This window comes from Furipterus horrens, unplaced genomic scaffold, assembly GCF_987537825.1.
Source record: "Furipterus horrens unplaced genomic scaffold, mFurHor1.1.pri manual_scaffold_4, whole genome shotgun sequence".
NCBI lineage: Eukaryota > Metazoa > Chordata > Mammalia > Chiroptera > Furipteridae > Furipterus > Furipterus horrens.
The window spans coordinates 20,389,482-20,412,924 of NW_028327174.1; the positions used below are offsets into that span (position 1 = coordinate 20,389,482).

At 37.2% G+C, this 23,443-nt stretch overlaps 2 protein-coding genes across 5 annotated transcripts in view; one reads left to right on the forward strand and one right to left on the reverse strand.

Annotated features, from left to right (window-relative positions):
- The window catches only part of LOC150011235 (uncharacterized protein C3orf20-like), an 81,290-nt gene extending 64,211 nt beyond the window's left edge, over positions 1-17,079 (forward strand). Inside the window, 3 exon segments of the mRNA XM_090275092.1 lie at positions 1,014-1,130; positions 12,919-13,061; positions 17,034-17,079. Of these exon segments, the coding sequence (XP_090131218.1) occupies positions 1,014-1,130; positions 12,919-13,061; positions 17,034-17,079 (306 nt within the window).
- A 4,960-nt stretch (positions 17,080-22,039) lies between these two features.
- Positions 22,040-23,443, reverse strand: part of VEZT (vezatin, adherens junctions transmembrane protein) — a 57,329-nt gene continuing 55,925 nt past the window's right edge. For all 4 annotated transcript variants that reach the window (XM_090272677.1, XM_090272676.1, XM_090272679.1 and 1 more), the window contains one exon: positions 22,040-22,812. In XM_090272677.1, coding sequence (XP_090128803.1) covers positions 22,298-22,812 — 515 coding nt within the window. In that variant the 3' untranslated portion in view covers positions 22,040-22,297. The remainder of the gene's footprint in view (positions 22,813-23,443) is intronic.

Sequence of the window (23,443 nt, forward strand, 5' to 3'; positions counted from 1 at the left end):
GATCTCCCCGGAAGAGAGAGACAAGCTGAACAGATGAGAGACCAAGGTCTAAATTAGGAGTTCAACCCCTCACCAGAGTGACAATATACATTCAATCCCAAGGTCTCTGCCATCCTTGGTGCAGACAGTGTCTGCTCCCCCCACAACTCGCACCTCATAGATATTTCATAAATGTTTGCTGAACTGATCAGAAATGGCAAAGTCAAAATAAGATCAGTAGAGCAAATACTTATTGGATGCTTCCTGTGTTGCAACCATTGCTTACCTGGAATATCATTTAATTCTCAAAAGAACCCTAAGTGGCTGGCTTTCTGCATATGAGTGCATTGAATGCAGGTCAGTTACTGAGCCACAGGACAGTGAGTCACTTGTCCGAGATTCCTCAGTTGGGAAGTGGTGGAGCTGGGTCCAGACCATGGAGTCGCACTTACGATCCACACTCCTAAGCACCACGCCATGCCACATAGTGTGGCACAGGCACACTACTGGCTTAGGGAGCAAGAGTGGCATCGAATGAGGTGACTGGATTGGGAGGAACGTGCCACACTTAGGCATATGTGGGAAGGAGGCGAAGAAGGGGCTTTGTATGTAGTGAGTAGCCATAAATAGTAGTTAAAATTATGGGGTACCCGAGGAGTGTGTAAAGAGAGTGAATGACAGGAGGCAAGGCTGGAGATTTTAGTACAGTGGATATTTAGAGATCAAGTAGAGAAAACATAGTGCCTGACAAAGACTAGGATGGAAGACATAGAGAAATAACCCACGAGGGAGTTTGAGAAGGGAGGACATGCAATACTTTCAAATGCCGTAAAGGGGTCAAGTAATATAAGAGACATGAAAATGTCCACTGTAGGTGATACAGAGGTCTTTGAGGAGCTGACGAATGCATTTTTAGTACAGTGGTGGGGATAGAGTCTAGAATTTTTGATTCAAAGATACAAATACTGCTGAACGGAGCAAAGGATTTGTTGCCTGGAATTTAATGTCTTTATGACTTTTTCTTTCTTTTAAAGAGCCGTTCGGATTCCTTTCGATTTCTCAAATACAACATCATCTCTGCATCTAAATATACCGGTGGCAATCATCCCCTTCTGGTTCAAAGGCACAATGGCATTCCATGAATTTTTTTGGTATGTACCTTGAGATATATGACTCTCTTTTAAAAAATATTTATTTATTTATTTATTTATTTATTTATTTATTTATTTATTTATTGGGGGGGGGCTGTTGTGTAATAATTCCCCCCTCTCAGACTTAAGACCCTTTATAATCTTAAAAAGGACAATGGGCAAAGGTCTCGTGCTCCTCTAGCTGCTTCAAGCTGGACTTGGTCATTGTCCTACCTACCCTTGGGTCCAGAAATCCCTAATAAGAGTGGGGGTGTGAAGGGGAGGGTGGCCTTCCTACATGGGGAAGGGTCTTGCAGACTCCAGGTCAGTTGGTTGTCCCTGGGCAATGGTGTGCTTGGTTTAACAGGCTGGCATCCTTGTTGTATTCTGAGGGCAACAGATTTGGTAACAGGGTGAAAAGGCATCATTCAATTCATAACCGCTAGATGACAAAAGGCAGGGATTAATTTTTCAATGTCCCACATAAGGGAAAAAAAAAAAGCTTCTTTGGAGGAAGGTGTACAAGGCATGGCACACCTATCCAAAGCCCTTTTGCCCACAGTTTAGGCTGAGGGGAATATTTTAGGTTTCCCCCACTCTCAAACCTCTGGGCCCTTTCTGTCCAAGCCATTAGGATAGAAAAGAGAAACCAGTTTTAAAGCAAAGCCCACAGACCATCCCATACCTCATCAACCCAACCACTTAGTTCAGCCAAACCGTGAGCCTCAGGAGGCGGCAATGCAGACAGGATTAAATGGGGCCTATACATACAGATAATATCTCAGGTAATGAGATTATAGGCTTATGCCCTATGAAAACAGAACACACATGTTAATTTATGCAACATAACCCACAAACCAGTCTCTTAATCTGCGAGAGTGTCTTATTGGGAAGACATTGAGTTGCAAGGCATATAACATTCTTCTTGCCTGTAAATTAAGCATCTTTGATGATGTCACAGACCTAATTTAACTTTCAAATGAAAACAAACTTTTAATGAAAATAAACTTTAAAGACAGTTAGCTGCACTAGTTTATAGTCTACCATTGAGCATTGTAATTTTCCTTGAATTGTGATTTTTCTCCTTAAGATTACCCTCCTTGTCATTAAAAGGACTGCATTAAGTCCAGTTTTAGTTTATCCTGTTCGTTTGCATAAACACAACAAGAGCAGCAAATGATCACATATGACCTTTAAGTCTGCTTTGCTGGAACTTACACAAGGAACCTTTAGGGTGACTTTCAGTCTGCCCTTCAGCGCACAGGAGCTGAGCCACATACCTGGCATTCAGCCTTGCCTGTAAACACCTGTCTTTTCCAAGTCCTTCTGGTCTTCCATTGTGCCTTAAGGTCCGTCCCAGCCATCTTTCAGGAAAGCAACCTTCATTCCTTCCCTGGAAAGACTGCCATGAACCACACAACCAACCAAGGTACCAGGCCTTTTTTCTCGTGGGCTTTTATTACTTTTGAAAGTCAATCCCAGTTCCTCAGAGATTTTTGGTAACAATCAGAGCCCAAGCATGTCTCCTTTAGGCATGACATTCCAGTCAAAGTCTTGGTCAAAAAAAAACCTCTATTAACATCTGGTCTTATTAGCTTTATGCAAAGAACCTTATGTCATTACTTACTTTTTCAGAATGCCAAATTCTGGAGGGATCAGGTAGGGAGAAAAACATACAGTGTGAAGAAAAATCCTTATCCTTCTAATAGAGGTATATGACTCTTTTAATCGACTGTTGTATATGATGCTTGCATGGCTTAGATATCATTCCTAGAGTACACAGGAGGCTAGAGGAAATGTGGAAATAGATCAGCTCAAATCACAAACTTCTGTGGTACCCCTTGTCTACATATCTTCTTATAACTGCAGGTGGTAACTGCAGATCTTCTTTTAACTGTGAGATTATCTCTGTGGTTACTGTAATGAAGTTAAAAATCATATATTCTTTTAACAGTGAAGTAGCCAAATCATCCACTTTGTGAAGTGACATGGGATTTATAAGTGCTAAAATTTAATTCTTGTACTTAAGAAGCTTATAACATAATTGAGGAGGTAAGATATATAATATCCATAATTTAAGACTGATTAGAGTAACTACCATAAATGAGACAGCCTAGTCTAGTAGAGAAAGCATGAACTTTGAAAACAAACAAACCTGAGTCCAAACCTTGGTTCTACTACTTGTTTCTCTGTGTGACCATCAGTAAATTACTAAGTCTCTCTCGGCCTGTTTGCTCCCTTACCAAAAGGGGAAACAATAACCAATTTATAAAATTGTAAAAATTCAGTGAGATAATGTGCATAAAGCACTTGTTTCAATTCTTGGCATATCATGAGCACTTAATGTTAATTTCCTTCCACCAATTTTTCTATTCAACAAATGTTTATTGAATGCCTGTTCTGTGCTGAGCACTGTATTGGGCACCAAGGATACAAAAATAAAACAAGTCACCATCCCTCCTGAGAAGGAGCTGCTAGTCCAATGGGGACAGCTGCAACCTGAGGCTTCTTGTGATTTGTGAGCTGGGTTCTACAGGTGGGAGGGATTTTGATAGAGGTAAGAAGAAGGAGGAGCAAGAAGTTCCAGGGAGAGGGAATATTATTAGTAAAGGTAAAAAGGTTTGGAGCACGAGGTACCTGGAGGGTTGGTTTTCAGTCCTGCATCTTCTGCTATAACCAGCTGTATGTGCTTGGGTTAACCACAACTGGAAGAGACGAGGACTGGAGTGGATCAGCAACTCCCCACCCTGGCTGATGCCTCAGGTGCATGAAAAATAAATAATGATGTCCGGGCCTCACCTTAGAACAACTAAATCAGAATTTGTGTGGGTGAGACCCAGCATTCTCTTTACATTCCCTTTCTTAGGATATATTTTTACATGCGCTATAATGTGCTCACCTATAAGCGTACAGTTCCGATGACTTTTGACAGATGCACGCACTTGTGTCATCACCTCCACAATCAAGAGTGAAAACATTGCCATCACCCCCCGAGGTTTCCCTTGGCCCTTTAGCTGTAAGTCCTCCCAACCTCATCCCCAGACAATCGCTGCTTTGCTTTCTGGCACTACAGATTAGGTTTGCCTTTTCTAGACGTTCACTTAAACTGTTAGTACAATAAGCATTCTTTTATCTGGCTATTTGAGATAGCAGTGTTTTAAAAAAAATCTTCCCTGGATCATTTTAATGAGAAGCAATGGACTGGATGATCTCTCAGGACTGGCTTAAAAAATATCAGGATTTCATGTGCTTGTTGTCTAGAGGTACTTTATTAAAGTTGCTTTTTAGGAGTAACAAGCACTACTGCTATAATACTTAGGATAATGCTAAGACATATTTATGGAGCTTTTTTCTATGTGCCCAGGTACTATGCTAAGTTATTCACATGTATTTTCTTGTCTAAATCCCACAGCAACCCAGGAGATAGGTACTAATATTCTCCCTGATAATAGAGGTGGAAACTGAAACTTTATAGGGAGATTGAGTAACCTGTTGAAGGTCAAGAAGCTAGCAAGAAGCAGGGTCAGCATTCAAACCCAGATTTTCTCACGATAAACAGAGACTTTGCTTTTAATTGTTAAGATTCTACAAGACCTATTACAAGGTGAAGTCTCAGTTCCCACTACTGCAGACATTCTTAAGAGGTGTAAAGTGATACCAGATGAATGCTTTCAGTTTGCCCATGTGTTGCAGCTGGGAAGAAGAAACTAAAGGTACATTTAACAAGAAAAGCAAAGAGCCTCTTAGCTTAATATGAAAAGTAAGCCAGTTTGTTGCATGTGTCAGATGACATTTAGACAAGAAAAAGAGACCCAGGACAACTGAGAAAGGGCAGAGGCTACACCTGAACATGTCTTTCAAGATAAACTAAATAGAGAAAGCAAGATCTCACTAGAGTAAACTGAGGAACTTCCTCAGATTCCAATCCACACACAAACACACAAATCTATTTTCAGTTTTCAAAATACACATCACTGTCACTATCAACAATGAACAATGAGTCCTATTCTGCAGTAAGGAAGTCTTCCCACAGTACCTGGCAGGTGATCAAATATCACTCTGTTCCTGCAAGCCTGTCTGCTCTTGTGAGTCTTGGCAGACTCACTTGGCTGGTTTATAGTTTGTGTTTCCTATATATTTACTGACGGTTAAAAAAGAAAAGAAAAGAAAGCATCAGCACAATGGAAATGTGTGTCCTCCTTAAACAGCACTCATCTGTGACATCCACATCAAAGGCTTGTCAGCTGAGGTCCTCCCAGGTCCCTGTAGGAGAATCTTAACAATTATTTGTAATCACCTAAAATAAACTGGTTCCTCTTCAAACACTGGCTGTCAGTGTCTGGCTGTCAAGCCAAAAGCGACTTTAAGGCCTCAGCCTGCATAGTTGTCCATCCACTGGGTGACAGTGTTGATCCATCTGAAATAAATGTGCCTTGTCCCTGGGCCAGAAAACTCGGGGAAAGATTGCAGCCAGATGGCATTCTGTGGGCCTTGGGGACCAGCCCTGCTTTTCTTCCCAGAGCAAGGCGGAATGACTCTGTTTTCTTTGCCTTTCAAGGGAAAATGTAGGTGAATTGTTCTGAGTGACCACGCTGGCCTGGATTTCTTTGGGCAAATCAGTACAGAGCATGAATGTGATTGTCCATAATAAATGAGCCTGCATTTTGCTGATAATTTAACAAAGGCAAAAAGCTTGCAGAGAGCATTGTGAAAACTAAATTGAAAATTTATTTCAGCAATTTACTTAGATGCATTAGGATGGATCAATTCTTTAACCAAGACGTTCATTTTTATACAAATGTCTGGGATGTGCATTACCTAGGGCTCTGAACAGGGGCAAGACTGTCTTTGTGGAATGTTATTTACTAATTGTCAGATCATGGTTCTACATTATTCTATAGGTTCTGACATGATCTCTGTGGTCAAGAGGAGAACTAGATAAACAAGAACAATTCCCTGTGATCAGTGGTGCTATAGTACAGAACTGGCCCTTCTCACCACCATTCTTTGTGAGAGCCCATGCTGGAAAGAAGTTGGCTATTTTACTGATGAATGGCGCCATGCAGGAGAAGGGGAGGCTAATACTCAAATTCCCCAACTCCGCAATGGCATGCAAAGCAGGTTATCTAGGGCAAAACCACAGGACACCGTGGGTTAGGAATTCAGGGTTGTGTTGGGAGCTGATTGGTCGGAGGTGAGGTAAGGGTAATGAATCATGTCTTCAGGCCTTGAGGACAGGCCTGAGGTCTGTTCTGGGCTTCCTCTGTGCAGTCTCATAGGAGGGTAGCCCCCCGGCTTGTTCCACCTTAGGGCTCAGGAAGTGAAACATAACTTAAGATGTTATCTTTAGTCTGTCAGAGGTTTAGCTGTTGTCTTTTGCTGCCTTGGGGGTTGTTGATTATCCGGGAAAGGCTAGGTCTCCGAGGGATACATGGAGAGAAGATAGCTTTCTAGAGCTAGGATTTAAAACTAAATTTAATCAAAGCATTAAGGACCCTTGGTTTCAGTGGAAGTGATGGAAATATGTTATGATAATGCAGTGGAGAACAGGGAATGATAAAACTGTCCACATCCCCATTTTAAAAGGACAAGACAAAGATGCATTAAGATGCTGCTTCAAGATGCATTAAGAGGGCTGGTTTGGGGCAATTTTTGGTTCTCCTCCATGCCCTCTTTCTCAAATGAAGAGGATAATGATTCAAAATATTGGGATTCTTCATTATATAGTGAATAATAAAGTCATATTAATGTGAGACTCTGTTCCAAATGTTTAAAAATCAGATTGAAAGACTAACATAGTTACCAATTTCCACAGAAATTATGCCCCAAAGCATTTTTAGTATCTAAAAAAATTTTTTTCCCTTTGCTTTATTTGGTATTATGTGGTCCAATCTATTTGTGCTGATAAGTTAGCACGTTTATATTTTTATCAAACTTAACCATGACAAAGGTTTGGCTTTGTGTTTTTAAAAAATATTTAAAAATACACTAAAACTGAGGTAGTATTCTCTTCAGCAGTTCTACTTAATGTTCTGAGGTTAGCAATACAAATAGGTTGTCTGGCAGCATGATGAGCTCTCACTCCCTGGGGCTCACACTGGCATTGAGCAACAAAGAACAAAGGGCCATAGGAGCCAGAACGGGAAGCCGTTGAGCTGTGACTTCACTATCTTCTCTTTGGACACTTCAAGGCCTTTCTGGGTGTATCTACCCACACCCAGAGAGCAGGGGCATATTTATGACAAACTGTTACCACAGCATTTTGGTATTTTCTTAAATCAAAGTCTTTGCTGAATATTAAATTTCTTCAGTGAGCTCCTTCCTTCCTAGCAGCTCATGGTTCTCTTTTTTTGACATTGCATTGGACTGAAATTTAGTACAAATGACTAATAATAACTTCCTTTAAGGAAAACGTTTTCATTCGTAAAGCATTCAGTATATCTCATCTTGTTGAATTTTTGTAACAATTCTGTGAGGTCCACAAGTCAAAATTCATTTACCTCTTCCCAACTGGCAAAGCCGCGTTTGAGGAGTGGCTTACAAAGACTATGCACACAGCTGATCAGTCTTGGGGTTGGCCTGGCAACTTCCAATTCTACACTCTTTTTACTGCACATCAGAAAATGAGAGGGAGTCTCCCCTCCTGTTGTGGTTGAAATCATTGAAGGGTTTCATTCAGAAGGACTCTCTGGGTCACATGAGATTACTAAACCATCTTTACTTCTTAGATAAGCAGCACCTTTAATCCCAAACTTGAATCATTGTCAGAATAAAAATTCAGAGATAATATATTCTTAGTATGCAGATCTTGTATACTCATATAGAATGCTAGTTTTTCTTCTAGGTTAAAAACAATTTTTTCCTGTGATTTACCTCCAAATATTTATTTCAATTATCAGAAACAAAATATCTTGCTAAATAAGTAAAATTTTATCCTGAGTGATACAGACATCCTAGATTCTAATATTTTATAAAACTTATTTAGTGAATTTTATGTACACTACATTATGTACATGTGGTAACAAATAATTGCTAAAATAAATATTTTAATAAATTATATCTAAAGTAAAAAAAAAAAAGAAGAAGAAAATGAGAAGGAATCTAAAGTGATGCAGCCACTGTAGAAAACAGTATGGTGGTTTCTCAAGAAATTAAAAATAGAATTATTTTATAATCCAGCAATCCCACTCCTGGGTAAATACCCCAAAGAATTGAAAGCAGAACTTGACCAGACGTTTTTTTCACAGCAGCATTAGTTACAATAGACAAAAGGTGGAAATAACCCAAATACCCATCGACAGATGAATGGATAAACAAAATGTGGTATATGCAGACTGTGAAACATTACTCAGCCTTTAAAGAGAATGAAATTCTGATACACACTGTCACGTGGATGAACCTTGAAGACATTATGCTGTGTGAAATAAATGAGTCAGAAAAGGACATACTGTATGACTCCGCTCAGATGAGGTACCTGGAGAACTCAAACTCATGGAGACAAAAAACAGAGCCAGGGGCTGGAGGAGGGGAGAATGTGGAGAATGTGGAGTTCTTCCTTAAAGGGTACAGATGGAGTTTCGGTTTGTGATGATGAGGGAGGTCTGGAGACGGTTGGTGGGGGTGTTGCACAACAGTGTGAATGTACCGAACAGCACTGAACTGGACACTTCAAAATGACTAAAGTGGGCGCGCGCATTCTCCTGGCTGAGGGTGCGCCCGACTCTGCAGACTCGTGAATGAACGCCTCGCTTTGCTGCTCAAAAACAAACAAGCAAACAAAAACCCCCGACTAAAGTGGTTAATTTTGTTATGTGTAATCTACCACAGTAACAACAACAAACAAGGAGTAGGGAGGAAGTGTAGGAGAAAGGCAGCAAACCTTGATCCTAGTTCTGGTTCTACCTCTGGCTTGCTGGGTGACCACAGATAATGAACCTTTCTAGTCCTCAATTTCTTTAACCGTAAAGCAACGAGGACCGAATTAGATGATCTCTAGCTATCCTTCCAATTCTAATAGTCTTCAGAAAAATGCGTGTTCAAAGGACAAAATTGTACCAGGATTTGTACCGGGTTCCCACCAGAAGGTCAAACACTTATGAAAAAGACACCTTTCTTGAACAAGTGGTAGGAGAAAAACTAACATTCTCTATGCTTTTCAGAAATGAATATTAGAGTTGCCAGGCTTATTAAAATACAGGCCTGTAGGAAGTGCTTTCTCACTTAAAATGAAAAATCCGGGCTCTAATTAGGGTCTAGAGAAATACAGAATAAAGTTGGTGAAGCTAATTATCTCCAATTTGGTGAATAAAAATCAGTCTCTTATACAAATATACTTTATAATTGTAAGTAAACAAACATCATTTTAACAAATGCAATTTCATTACAAATATTTGTGATTTCAAGAATACAGGTAGATAGTCCTTGGAAACCTTTTTAAAAAAGATTTTATTGACTTTCAGTCAAGATGGACATAGAGGTAGACATGCTTCACCTCCTCGCCCAAGCACAGAAAGAATTGCAACTAGACCTCAAAACAAATACCCAGAACTGTCAGTAAACTGAGCGGAACGGAAGTCCGACAACCGAGGATTTGAAGAAGCCACATTCCATCCAGATGGGGAGGAGTGGCGGAGTCATGAAGATGAGCGGAGAGGTGTGGACATGCAGTGTGGTGTCGTGCGGAGAGGCCGCGGTGGTGGAGGACAGGATGGTCCCACATCCGCATACAGTGGATAAAAATTGGGAGGGATACTTTGGAAGCTAGCAATACTCGAGAGCATGTTTGCGGTTGAGGCCCCTCCTGGAAAGCTGGCCGTCCTTAGTGTACTGGCCTGAGTCCTCTTTGAACTCTCCCCACATTCACTGTTTCCCACAGATTCAGCAACTCTCTCTGTATGACACCCAAATCTCCATCGCCAGTACAGACTGGTGCCTACTGGTATTGGAGGTGGGGGCAACTGATCACCCCATTGTCCCATTTCCAGGGTCTGATTTTAGAGGCATATTTGAACAGCATACATAGCTTCTACCAGCATCCCTAAGAAAAGGCTTTTCTTTTGAAAGATTCTGGGAGTAAAACCAGAACCTACCAAGGAAGTATGAAAATCTGGTTGAGACTGAAGTTTCTTATCCTTTCTGGAAAAACTGTATGGTTTTGTGCTTTAAAAGCAAAACTAGTAGCCATCTTTTAAAAAATGAAAGCAGTTATCCATTTGTTTATATTTGATGAAATGAGATCATAAGCTCTGGGGTCAGGAACTTGAGTTTGAATCCCAGATCTTTTTGTGGCCTGCCTCAGTTTCTTCATCTGTAAATCGGGGAGAAAAATCACCACTGTTGGGATGTTGTGAGGATTAAATGAGTTTGCATATCCACCAGATCCGGATTTAATGGCTGGATTTCATTTTTTACCTGTTTGTTGCTCACAAGGCTGATGTGAGAATGTGTCTTCAAATGAAAATGTGTGTTCAAATGAGAATGTATGTTCAATGAGGAAATGTATACAAAAACTATTGGTAAACCCAAAATATTGTATAAGTTATCATTAGTTGTATTTTGAGGAATGCAGGTTACACTCACATGGGGATGGAACTCAGTGTTTAAGACTTTGACTGGAGATGGTGGTGGTAGTGGTGGGGTGTGTGTGTGTGTGTAGCAAAGGCTTATTGGGTTCTATGTTGAGCCCCTGGTCTATTGTTTTTGGTACCGCCTGAGCCATCGCCCTTCCCTCCTTCACCTTACCTTTTCCTATGTCAGTAATCCTTAAACCAAATTGTCCACCTACGGAGAGCTCTTTAAAAACTGAAAGCCTCACCCCTGGAGATTCTTATTCAATAGACCTGGGTGGACCCTAAGTATATAGTTTAATAGACCCTGGAGTGATTTTTATAGGCAACCAAGGGATTAAGAGTGGGTCATAGCACTTGGCCTCTAGAAAGAGTAGCTCATCTTAGGCTTGTCTTTTTCATCTACATCTACTTCAGAAAACTCTTCACTCAGACCCATGGCCTTAAAAACCCTCAAAATGCCGCTCACTCCCACAGTAGTGTCCCTATATTCAGTGTTTGCCTTGAACTCCAGGTCCCCCTTATTTCCAACTCAGTCTCTCCCACAGATGACTAATAGGCAATTGACGGAACTCTTATTTTCCCCTAAAACCTGCTCCTCCCCATGTCTTTCTCATTTCAGGAAATGGTCCTCACCCATACCGCTCTTCCTTGCCTTTAGTTTCCATATTGCATTTACCACCACCTGCCCTACCCAAACATATTTGGTTGTTTGGCTTCCCCCCCTCTAGTGTTCAGTGAAGACAGAAGCTGTTTTGTACGCTGCTCTTTCTCAGCACCAAGTACAGTGCTGGGCACGCAGCACACACTCAAATGAAATTGCCACGATCGCTTTTCTTAGTTAAAAAAAAAAGGGGGGGGTGCAACTTATAGGATTTTAATGAATATTCATTATGTGATAGATATAAATACTTCAAAAATGGGGCCCATGGGGAAAACACCACCATTTTATCCTTATTTGATAAAATGCAGAGAACCTCTAGATTAGATAATTCTGGGTTTTGAAGTTCAATTGAAATTCAAACTCCACATGGTTTCAGTAAGAAAATAACTTGAATTTTGATATTGGCTCAGGTCATACCCTGGCCTCTGGACGTAAACAAGCTTAAGGTTTTTTCTAGTCTAGCATTCCTCTGTATTTTGACCAACTTATTTCTGCAAGAACAAAACATTGCAGCCTTGCCTCCTTTTCTCTAGCCCCTAGGTTTAGCCTTAGAGGTGATGGCTGGCATACACACACAATGAAAAGCTTTCTTCTTATGTACGAATATAAACCCGAAATGACAATGAAGCCTTGCACATTCTCAACTTATAAACTTAGGTTACACTTTTTTCCTATTAAACAAGTATTTCATGTTTGTTGTGGTGGGGAAAAAAACTGGCTAAGTCACCATTATATATCACTGTTTAAAGAGATTATCACTGTTAACTTCTTCAGATATTATAAAATATTCACATATATCATATATTGTGTAAAGTAACCTTGACATTGGCTCTCATTACCCATGTATCATAGCTTAATCTCCTAAATTCAGGCAAGATAAAACTGCTTCATGGCTAATAGTCAGGCATGAGTGCTAAAAAACAAAGCATTTCCTTATCACACGGAACTCCCATTTCAGCCAGCCTTGGGGGTGTCCAAGATATGAAACAAGAAATAGGTTCTTTTGTTGCTGAAATGAACATAAACCAGAAAAATCTATCCTCATAGAGAAAACCTTTTAATAGGACATCTCTTCATGATGAAAAGATTATGCACGCTATTTAGGGGGAAAGGAATAACAGGTAATCATGTTCCTTTTGGATTCTTAAACCCCTCTTTTAAGTACTTGTATTGGATCGCTTTATGACACAAGGTATACTTCGTTCTTAACAGGTGAAGTTCTGTGCTGGAATCAGCTACACTTTTTAAAAAACTACTATCTCTTTCCCCTGCTACCTCTTATTCTTTCTAATCTCTAAAAGTTGAATATTTCTCAAGCTACACATCTGTGCCTTATTTTTAAATAAGGTCTCTTGCACCCAGAATGACAAACTTGGCTTTACATAGTCAAGTTTCTATTAAGAAACAAGAGTGGTGGAAGTCTAGTCCAATTTGTAAGTCAGAATTAAGGAACATGTTTGATGCCTAATAGTATTTTGCATATAAACATTTTCTCATAGGGATACAAGATCTCCCTTCAAACAAATAGAACTTATTTTAATATGTTCAAATTCTAAAAATGTTCTTTAAATTCTTATAGATGTACATCCAAGGAAAATTACTACTTGCCAACTTTATTTTCAATGGTTATAGCACATCTGCTGAAGACCTTCAAAAGCAAATTGTGAAGACAAGGAGTGATTATCAGATGGGATATTTCCTACCCAATGACTTCAGAATCTGGTAGAGTAACTACGCACATGGTTCCTTATCTCACTTTTAATTAGTAAATTCCAGAAAAGGGCCAATTGTCAGGGATTTACTTTTGCCTTTACGAGTATTGACTCTTTGCCTCTATGAGTATTGACTCTTTGCCTCAAACTTAGTTTTGCCTTTGTTCATTCCTTGTCTCGAATCTTTTCTGGAAAGAGGTAGCTTATTTATTTCAAAGTTCAGTTAAGAAAGGCCACTTTCTTTTTAACCAGCCAATGTTCTCAAGAGTGTTAAGCTTAGAAAGATTCAAATCAACCACTCATTCAATTACACAGCACAAAGTATGATCTAATGGATGTAAACTTCCTTCTGAATTTACTATGTCATTTCTGTCAGGGAGGTCGTATAAGACAACAAATATAACATGATGAGAATGTATCCAATGGCTGACAGTCACTCTCAATGGTGAAAACGGAGCTTTTAAACTTAATCTGTTGTTTTCACTCTGATATACTGTCATATGAGGCACGTAAAAAGCTTACACTAATAAATGCAAGGCTTTCTTGGACAACTGCTGTCTTTTGTTGGTACATTAACAAATTCTGAAAAACAGAGAATTAAAAAAATATGGACGGAAGAAAGAGAAAAAGAATTTTATCTTTGGTTAATTCATGTTGCAAACTCCAGAATAAAAATGGTACAGACAAAGAAGATACAAAAAAGTACAGATTTTATTGGAGACTTCTTAAGCTCAGCAGGAACAGCAATACTGCAGACATATTGGGTTCTTATAAAATCCTTTAAAACAGGTGACAAAATTCAATATAATAAAATACATAAAGCTATCAAAGAAAGTGCTGTGTTAAAAAGAAGTTATAATCTCAAGTCATCAGGTAGGATAAGTAATGTGGTTCTACTCAAAACATAAGTAGTCAAAAAGTAAAAATTAAAATATCACTGAAAGAATATTCTCAAATTATATTAAAAATATATTTCTTTACACTCCAAAAGTATCTGAATTTGAGGCAGGCTTTAGAAACTTACTGTGTAAACAAGCCTGAGCTCTGTAAAACAGTTCATAAAGCCCACGATATGTTTACATTTAACAACGTTAAACGAGAGTGCAAAGCCCCTCCCCCCTAGCACTGAGTACACTTATTGGCCAGGAACATAAGATACACAGTTAACTACGCTCACAGATTAGTGCACTGATACAGGATTACTGATGTGAGAACATTTTCACATTTGGGTGAATGTGAAATTCATATATTCTGGAAGAATCGGTATATAAGGCTCGTCTATGCAATTCTATATAGTTCATTAGGGAAAAATGAACGAGAAGACCTGAAGTATAAATTAAGAGTACATTTACAAGATAATAAAAGCATTTAAATCACTTGACTTTAAAAGGAATAAAAATCCAAAGATTATTAGATCCAGTCTACCATTTTATCAGAAATATACACATAGTAACATGTATAGTGTTTTGATTTATGCAAACAGGAAAAGACAGAAGGGTAAATGCACATAAGATTTAACAGGCAAAATAATAGAATTCATGGGATGAAGCATCTCTGTAATGAATGTAGTACAGAACTAATCACAGGGCTGAGTTCTTCAGAATGAGCTCTGTCCTATTTCAAAGGACAACCCATGGACACAGTTCTTCTGGCATGACAAGGCTTGGAGAAATAGTATAGTTTGGGGCTCCTTTCATATGTGGAGTCCCTGATTAGTGTGCAATTATTTCAAACAGGGTCTAAATCTAATGAAATGCCAGTATTACCAAAAGTATACATTTTCAATGTGTATCATAACACCTCTGAATTGGGGGCCTTTTCAATCCTTTTCAGCAATTCTGTCCTCCAAATTAAACAAAAACATGTATGTGGCTATAACAATTTCACCGTTTTGATGTAAGACCATGCAATGAATCAACAAGGTCAGAATATTTAAAAAATCCAGAACAGCAGAGAAAATCAAGAAGCTTACCAAAAGTCTTATTTTATAAATACTTTGGTAAAATGTGAGGTATTAGCCCATTTCCACTGTATCATCCTAGCTTGCTTTCATCAACCACTGCAGATTCTAAGGCATAGCCTACAGTGAGTCCAACAAGGGATGATGTGCCTACAAATGACGCTAAGGTTCTTCCCAGATCTGAACCTCAAAAAGCGAGCTCAAAGCAAGGTAGTATATTCAGTAACAGAGTAAAAGAAAAAGACAGTCTCCCAAAACAAGAGTTTATAATTACTTAGCATTGGAAAAGGCAAGGTTCATTGCCTTTCAGAAACTAGTAACAATTAATTAAATGAGACTAATATAATATTGTTGAATAGAAAGTCTAAGAAAAACAAAAACAGAAATCAATTTGGTGGAGATTTCTTTTTTTTTTTTTTTTTTGGTGGCTAAGTTGTTTAACCTAGAAATAAAGATCCGATAATAAAAGTTACAAGTACAGGTCTCACTGGCAATTAATAATAACCATATTACATACCACATTTCTGTTGTGATAAATTATATGTCAACGTCTGGTAAGTCTTTATCCTGTTATCTATTGTCATCTCTCTAATTTTAGAAGGATTAACCAACCAATTCTTGCTAAAATGTAGGCGCACGCACACACACAAGTGAGTCTTGGTGACGTAGGATGTCTAGGAAGCTTCAGGTTATCTTCATTCTTCACACTCTTTGACGGTCCAGGAATGATGCGCGAGTTTAGGTTGGTTCTAGGATAGGCCCAGGGGCCTGGTTTGATCTGGGATCCCTGGGACCATACCTAGAACAAACCCAAACAAAACCAAACTCCTTGGGAGGGCTTTCAGCTCAGGCAGACTTCTGGGCTTTTCACTTACATGGGCCTCCAGGGCTGTATGAGGACCATACATCAATCTTTAAGGAATAGGTGTAACATTTCTGGAGCTTTCTGTACATTGCCAGAGGCTGGTACTGTGCCTGAGTAAGCATTATTTAAGTAATAGTATGAACAGAAGGTACTACAGGCTGGTGAATTAAAAGTGCAGAAAATACTATGATTTAGAAATGGAGTTAATTTAAGAATTTATTTGGGAGGGTAAGGAATATGTAATTTCTTAAGATTTAACAGAATAAACTTATAAAAGACATGTTTTAGTTTTAGAAAAAGTATGTTCAATGATAAAATAAACTAATATTAGGTAGCCAACCTTTAGGAAATCCTACAAAAGTGAAACATCTCAAGTCCAAATAGTCATATTACCCCTTATTTTTAGAAACTCTTTAAGATACAAATAGGAGAGGAAGTACCTATTTCTACAATGATACTTCATAGACTATACCCACCTTTAAAGTATATTAATTTTAATTTATCACACATTTTAGGATATCCATAAAATCAACTGCTTATTCATGTTTTTTGTATATGTGAATCCTGGATTCATCCCTTTTTTTGGTTTGCAGCACTTGTAATGAGTAAAATCACTATTACCCCACAATTACACTCACAGAGAATTTTTCTCCTTGTACTACCAACTTGAGTTTGGCACCATGACTCTCTTTTCTGTAATAGCAGTCTCAGCTCAAGAACTGTTTTGGGTTATCTGTCTTTTTTAAAATGAATACTGTATCATAATTCCATTCCAGTAACATGAATAATGGAAAGCTATGAGGCATGACTATAAAATAAGTTCTGATTTTAACATGATTACTAAAACACAATCAGCCTGCTGGTAAAACTAAGTTGTTCAATGCTAGAATATCCTCTTCTAGACAGATCTGAATTTTACTTACAAACATTATAATATGCAAATTTCATGTTTGTTTTTCATTTAAGAGAAAAAAGTCATCGTGCTTGATTACTTAACATATTAAATAATTTAAACATGCAAAATATAGAATGACAGTGGGCATTTAGTAATTCAAATATCTATCAATATCATTAGATCTAACACTGACAACTTTTGGCAAGCTTTTACCGTACAATTAATTGAATAAAAATTAAGAGATTGTTTTCTTATTTTTCAGGGCTTAACCCACTTCATGTTTTGGAAATGAAGATATATTTCTCTAAAAACAAAACCAAAACAATAAAAAACTGCCTCACCAAAGAAATTCTTAGCAGTATGAGATACCCAATTCAAAGAGGAAGTACTGTAGAAAATGGTAATTGGATGGACTGGTTTTAATAGGAACTCCCAAAATTAATACAGGATAGAAATACAGAGAAGGTAACATTTAAAAACAAAATGGTTCCTTTTGTACAATGAAAGTTCTTCTATTTTGAGAGCAGGTATCTAATCTGGTAACTTCATTTATTTTTAAGACAGCCATGAAATGGGTACTAAAGTAATAGATGTCACAAAAATCCATGTGCTTAAGTATAACCCAGTTTTTGGGGTCTTTACTGAGTCAATTGACTCTTAGTCACCTTGATTTCAAAACCAAAGCAGAACAGAAGGGGGGGTATGAGGATGGAGAAAGGCTGCTGCTGCAGGCACACTGAAGCAAGCAGTGATACAAATTGGAGGATTCAGAACTACTAAGAAACAAAGACAAGAAAACGAAAAAAGCACAGCAGAGTGGAGTCACTTAGTAAAGGGCATATAGCTCTTAATGCCTAATTAGTCTATCATATTATAATTAATAACTACTGTTAATAATGACCATTTTGACATAAAAGATTAAAATGTATTTCATATGTTGTTCAAGCAGACAGCAATGTATATTAAATTTTAAAAAGATTTCCTTCAAAACTTATTCCTAAAAATTTCAATGCTTAGTTTAAGCTCCATAGAAAACTGGGTATCTAGAATGACTTGTTCTCCCAAAACTCAGTTACCCAGTTTTTACTAAATTAGTCATGCATGTTTAGTCTCAAACCAAAAGTTCTAGAATATAAATCCTGGCGACCAGAATTGAAAACACATTTATAGCGCTGTAAGTTTTAAGTCTGTATACTATACTAGGAACAATTAAGAACAAAGCGTTTAACATTTCCGTAAACTATACACAATGATTCACACAAAGATGGTAGTCAAATTTTCTTCTATAGCTGAATTCATTAATGGAGAGTCCTAGAAACATCAATATATAAAAACTGAATTAACACTTCAAATATAGGGCAATCACACATACAACCAAATGTTCTTTAGCAAGTTCTTAGTAAAGAACTAAGAAGCAAACAAAAGTATGCTAAGCAGCCAGACAGGTTCCACAAGTCCATGCACTTTATGGACAGAAAAGCCCCTTAGCCTTCTTTCAGTCTACTTACTCTTATTTTAGACACAATTCTAGCAAGCTTGGCAATCTGGTTTCTCAGTCCACAGCAGATTAGGAGCAGCAAATTAGGGGCCTAGTGCAGGAGGCAGGCACACAGGGCAGGAGCAAAAAGTGACAGCTGATTATAAGGGAAGACAGAGAAACTGTGAAAAACAGACATAGCTCAGAAAGCACAGCAATGCAGGATTGCGTAGTAAAGGGACATTATGTATCTTAGCAGCCCCTGAGGGTGAACTTCTGATGATCACCCCATGATAGGAATTGATGTTCTTAAAGACAACAACAAAAAAGTTAAAATTATATCCTAAGTACTCCAGAAAAAGTGAAGTAGAAAGTATATTTTAGAGAATTTGCTTCTATACTGTTAAAGATAGTTAATGATAAAATGAATTTGTCTCAGTTACCTGAAAAATTAACTTATACAAATTAGTCATCCATCCATGATTACAGATAAATCAACTGTTGCTGTACTTAGGGCATGTCCTCATATTTCCTCTTCTAAAATATTTGTCACTTCATTTTCTAAAACAATGTGAACTGCACAGATATGTTCTTATGAATATAACTGGGAGAACAAATCAACCTTTATACTTTGTCCGGTTGCCATTCATGGTATGATACCTGCTTTAGTTCATATAATGAGTTAGCTGAGCTATAACAAAGTCTTATGGTATTTAGTTTGTTTCCTGGTTTTGTTTAGTTATGGAAACAATGTACTATGATTAAACCAAATCAATTGAACCTTTCTTCCCACATGATTTCTAATAATTTATCAAAATTTTTCATATTTTACATTACTGATGGTGTATAAGTCATCAGGGTGAATGACCTTTAGGATCCCTCCTGATTAACACTATTGACTTAAAATTTTGTGAAATGTATCAGAACTTGACTCTCTTTATGCTTTAAAGTAAAAGCTGTAACACTTTTTTTGTAACACTTTTATTATGTGAATCAGAATATTAACATTTTTAAGAAATTTGAGTTTTTAATTTTTGACCTATTTTACTAACATATTTATAACCAGATCTTGTTTAGTTTCAAAGGTCTTATTTTTAACTATTTTCGAGAGTTGGAAATCACAAACATCATTAAGTAATCTGAAGGATTTGGGTTTTGCTGGAAAAATTCTCCATGATGTTATTAAGTCAGTTGCACCCATAGCTTTTAAATGATGGATCTATGATTTAAACTCAGGCCCATTTTTCTGTATTAAACCCTTAAACCAAGATTCTCAAATTTCCTCACCGATTTACCTTAAATGTGTTTCTCTTCACTTGCTTGTCTCTGATCACTTTGTAAATCGAATGAGTCAATGTATCATTTCCTAGTGAAATATATTCAGATGCTTAAGTACAATTAGATTTAATGAGGACTTAGGTCAGATAATAGACACAACTTGTGAAAATAAGCAGAGGACCACAAATCAAAAGACCAGCAAGAGTCTGGCACTAGGCAGGCCAGATATATAGTTTTAATGAAAGCTGAAAAAAGAGAATTTAAGATATAACTGTCACCAGATCATGTATTGCCATGACTTTCCTAACTAAAGACAAAACATTCAGTCTTTAAGACTGACCAAAATAGTTTTATTCATGCATTCTTACATTAAGTACTAGATTAAAACAAACAATGGAAATGTTCATATTAAAAGCTGTCAGGATATTACTCCTAACAAGAATTATCCTGTCAAATACCATTGTAAAATTTGGAAAGCACAATTACAAATTTTTCCCACAAAATATTTTTCTCAGTGGGTTTCTTTTGGATGTGGGATGGCAGCTATTAAAGTTAGTCAAAAGCCTGATAAGATAAAGTGAAATCTTCTTAGAAAAGTAACAAATGAAACACCTACTTATAGTACAATGCCCTATTTTATTTCTTAAGGTATTCATGGCAAGAAGCATCAAGTCCAACATAGAGGTTCTTAGATTTTACTGGACATAACATCACCTAGGTCTTATTCCAAAATAACCAACTAAGAATAATTCGGAGGATGGCCCCTACATCTGCATTTAAAAAATAAGACCTCCAATTTATTTTAATATAGTACCCCCCCCACCCCCCGCCATGAAAAACAGAATACTGACTTACAGAATACTATGAAAGAAAATTAGGAATTTTCACAGGAAAGATAATATTTTGTCTTGGAAATATTTTAAAAGATAAAAAAAAAAAAAAATTAAAACTACACACACACACACACATTCAATTAGAGTTCCAAGATCATTATATAATGATTTCAGCAAGTAGAATTTTCATTGAACTAAGTAACAACTAGTGAAAAAAATAGATCAGACTGGAAGATTAGGAATTCTCAATTAAAATAAACATTTCAAGATTAAAAAGTATCACCTTAGAGAGTACTGAATAAAACTGATAGAATATTATGAAGATATTTTTCCCAAAATGGTTAATAAAAAATAAAACATAACAAAATTAAAAATTATTAAACTCTAATTCTTCCTGTGTAAGGTTATAGATTAAGAGAAAGGTTACCAACTTTTTCCTTAATTACTTCTTCTAAATCCAAGGAGAAAAGGAGTTGGCAAACGAAATAATTTAAAAAAGAAAGTAAACTCTAAATGGTATTCCTGTTTCTAAGTTGTAAACTAGGCTCACTCTTAGGAATTGTTCCTAAGAGCTTAATTATGGATAAGTCACAGAATTTTTGGCAACTGGCAGAATCACTTATAGTACAAAGGATCTCTACTGTTCATATAAAGCAGAAACAAGTTTTTCTTTAGCATAAAAAATAAATTTCCTTATTGAAAAAAAAATTTACTGAGTCAAAGTGCTAAGTTGTAGGAGTTTGAATGTGTTTCTTATTTCTAAAGATGATCTAGATTGATAATGTAATTTTCTTTCTAGGGAAGTAGCATAAATTGAGTTATCCCTACATTTCCCCCAAATAACGTCTATATACTATGTTAGTACATGGGAGCTATGAGTTTCAAAAAACAATATCCTCCTGAAAATATCACTCTTTGAAAATGCAGTGACAACACAAAACTGAACAGAGAAGACTAGACAATTTGGAAAGCAACCTCTTTTAAGAGGTAGTTTGTAAATGAAGTATTAAGGAGACAAGGATGCTTTCCAGGAAGATGACAGGACATTTTCAGAATCTTATTCAGGTGGTGAGGGGACAGCCTAAAGCAAAAAATCAGCAGCTGGTGGCCTATCTATGTTAATGACACCCATTGTCTCTAGACAAACTGATAGAACTTTCTCTGCAAAGTTGGGGATGAGGCCTTGGACCACAGGGATCCCCGACTTTGACATCAGTTCTTCGAGTTACAACAAAAACAGAAAAAGATAAACATAAAAATTTAAAAGGGTAATTCTTAAAATGGTACATGGTTTTTCTTTAAAATATTAGGAAATCTTAAAATTGACTACTGAATGCACGTGAACAAGGAAACATAAGAAACATGTCATAACCCAAGTACTTTTAGAACTGTTTTTAGTTCTAAACCCCAGTACACATCAATTGCATGTTTTTTTTGTTTTTTTAAATTCAGAACCTGTATCTTTAAGACTTGGTATAAACAAAAATAAAATACAAACAACTTGTTATTAGCATAATAGCTGCAGTTATTAACTGCAAGAAAACTGTAAAAAGGAGTCATACTAAATGTTAACATTCTGCAACAGAATTATCCCAGTCATTTTATTGTAGCAAATTCTGGCAAGAAATGGTAAATTCATTTGTTATGAAAAGTACTTAAAGAATTCCCAAGACTGCTCAATTTTGCTGTGAATAAAACAGCAGCTTATTCAATAGAGCCCTTACCTTTCTCTTATTTTCCTACAAGATCTGCCATACAGGTAACTACTATTTTCAGATCAGTTGTTCAAACCATGATTCTTCTTGTAAATTCACATCGTAGCATTATATATAGTAAACTTACACTCATTTTCCCTTGCCAGTGGAATATCTAGTCTTGAAGCTAAAAAACACTTTCATAAAAGGGACAATTTAAAATCCTTCATGTGAATCTTCGTTCTTACTTTTCTTCTACCTCGTTTTCATTTTCTTGTATTAGTTCTTCTTCCTCCTCATCACCGAAAGTCTGTTCCTGCATAGTGGTAAAGGAGAGCGATCGGGCAGCCACTTCGGCAGCCAGGCCAGCAGTGAAGGTAAAATCCGGTGACAGCTGCAGCCGCGCCAGCCTCTGCTTAATGGAGGGCTGGGATGAGTCCCTGGCAACTGGATGGGCATCACTCAGGTCACCAGCGCCTGCCTGCTGAGAGTCATCTTCACTTTCACATTGGTAACACACTCTTTCTTCAGCTCCTCGCTGGAAGCCTGCATCTGTAGAACTGTCTTTATTTTTATCAGCTAGAGGGTTTTCACATAAATACTCAGTCCTACTACATATTTCATTGTCAGTTATGGAGGGCTTACTATTTCCTTCTTCATTATCATTTTTACCAACTTCCCCCATATCTGAATCCATTGATGGTTCTGAATTACTTATGGGTTCCACTGGGTCTACAGGAGACAAGGATTTCAACACCGCTTTAAAGGGGAAAAAAAGCGAAAAGAAAGAAAAATAATAACTAAGGACTCAACAATAATTTAACCTTTAATTTAAACTTCCAGTAGGTTTCTTTCTTTTAAAGAATAAATAAAGGTTAAATAAAACTTTCTAAGTAAAATCAATATACAGAGAACGTTATAAGAGATAAAATGCTTAAGAAATAAAATGAGATGGGGTTTTGATGAAGATTAGAGCACCTCATGTATTCTCTTATTCAACAAACTAAAGCAGTGGTTCTCAAAGTGTGGTCTCTGAACCAACGGCATCAGTCAGCATCACCTAGGAATTTGGTAGAAATGCAAATTCTCAGGCCCTATACCTCAGACCTATGAATTGGAAAATGTGAATCCCATTTCCATGGGGCTCCCGGCTATGTTTTACAAGCCTTCCACTTTGTTCTGATGCATAATAAATTTTGAGGACCACTGCATTAAAGAATAAGCAGCATGGTTTTCACTGATAATGAGTCAGATAAAAGCCTAAATAATCCAGATAATAATTATATTTTCAACACACATATATTTATAAGTTAAAACATGAAAAACAAATGCAATATACAATTCAACTTACTTGCCAACCACCTAACAAGACCCTGATAAAAGTAAAGCC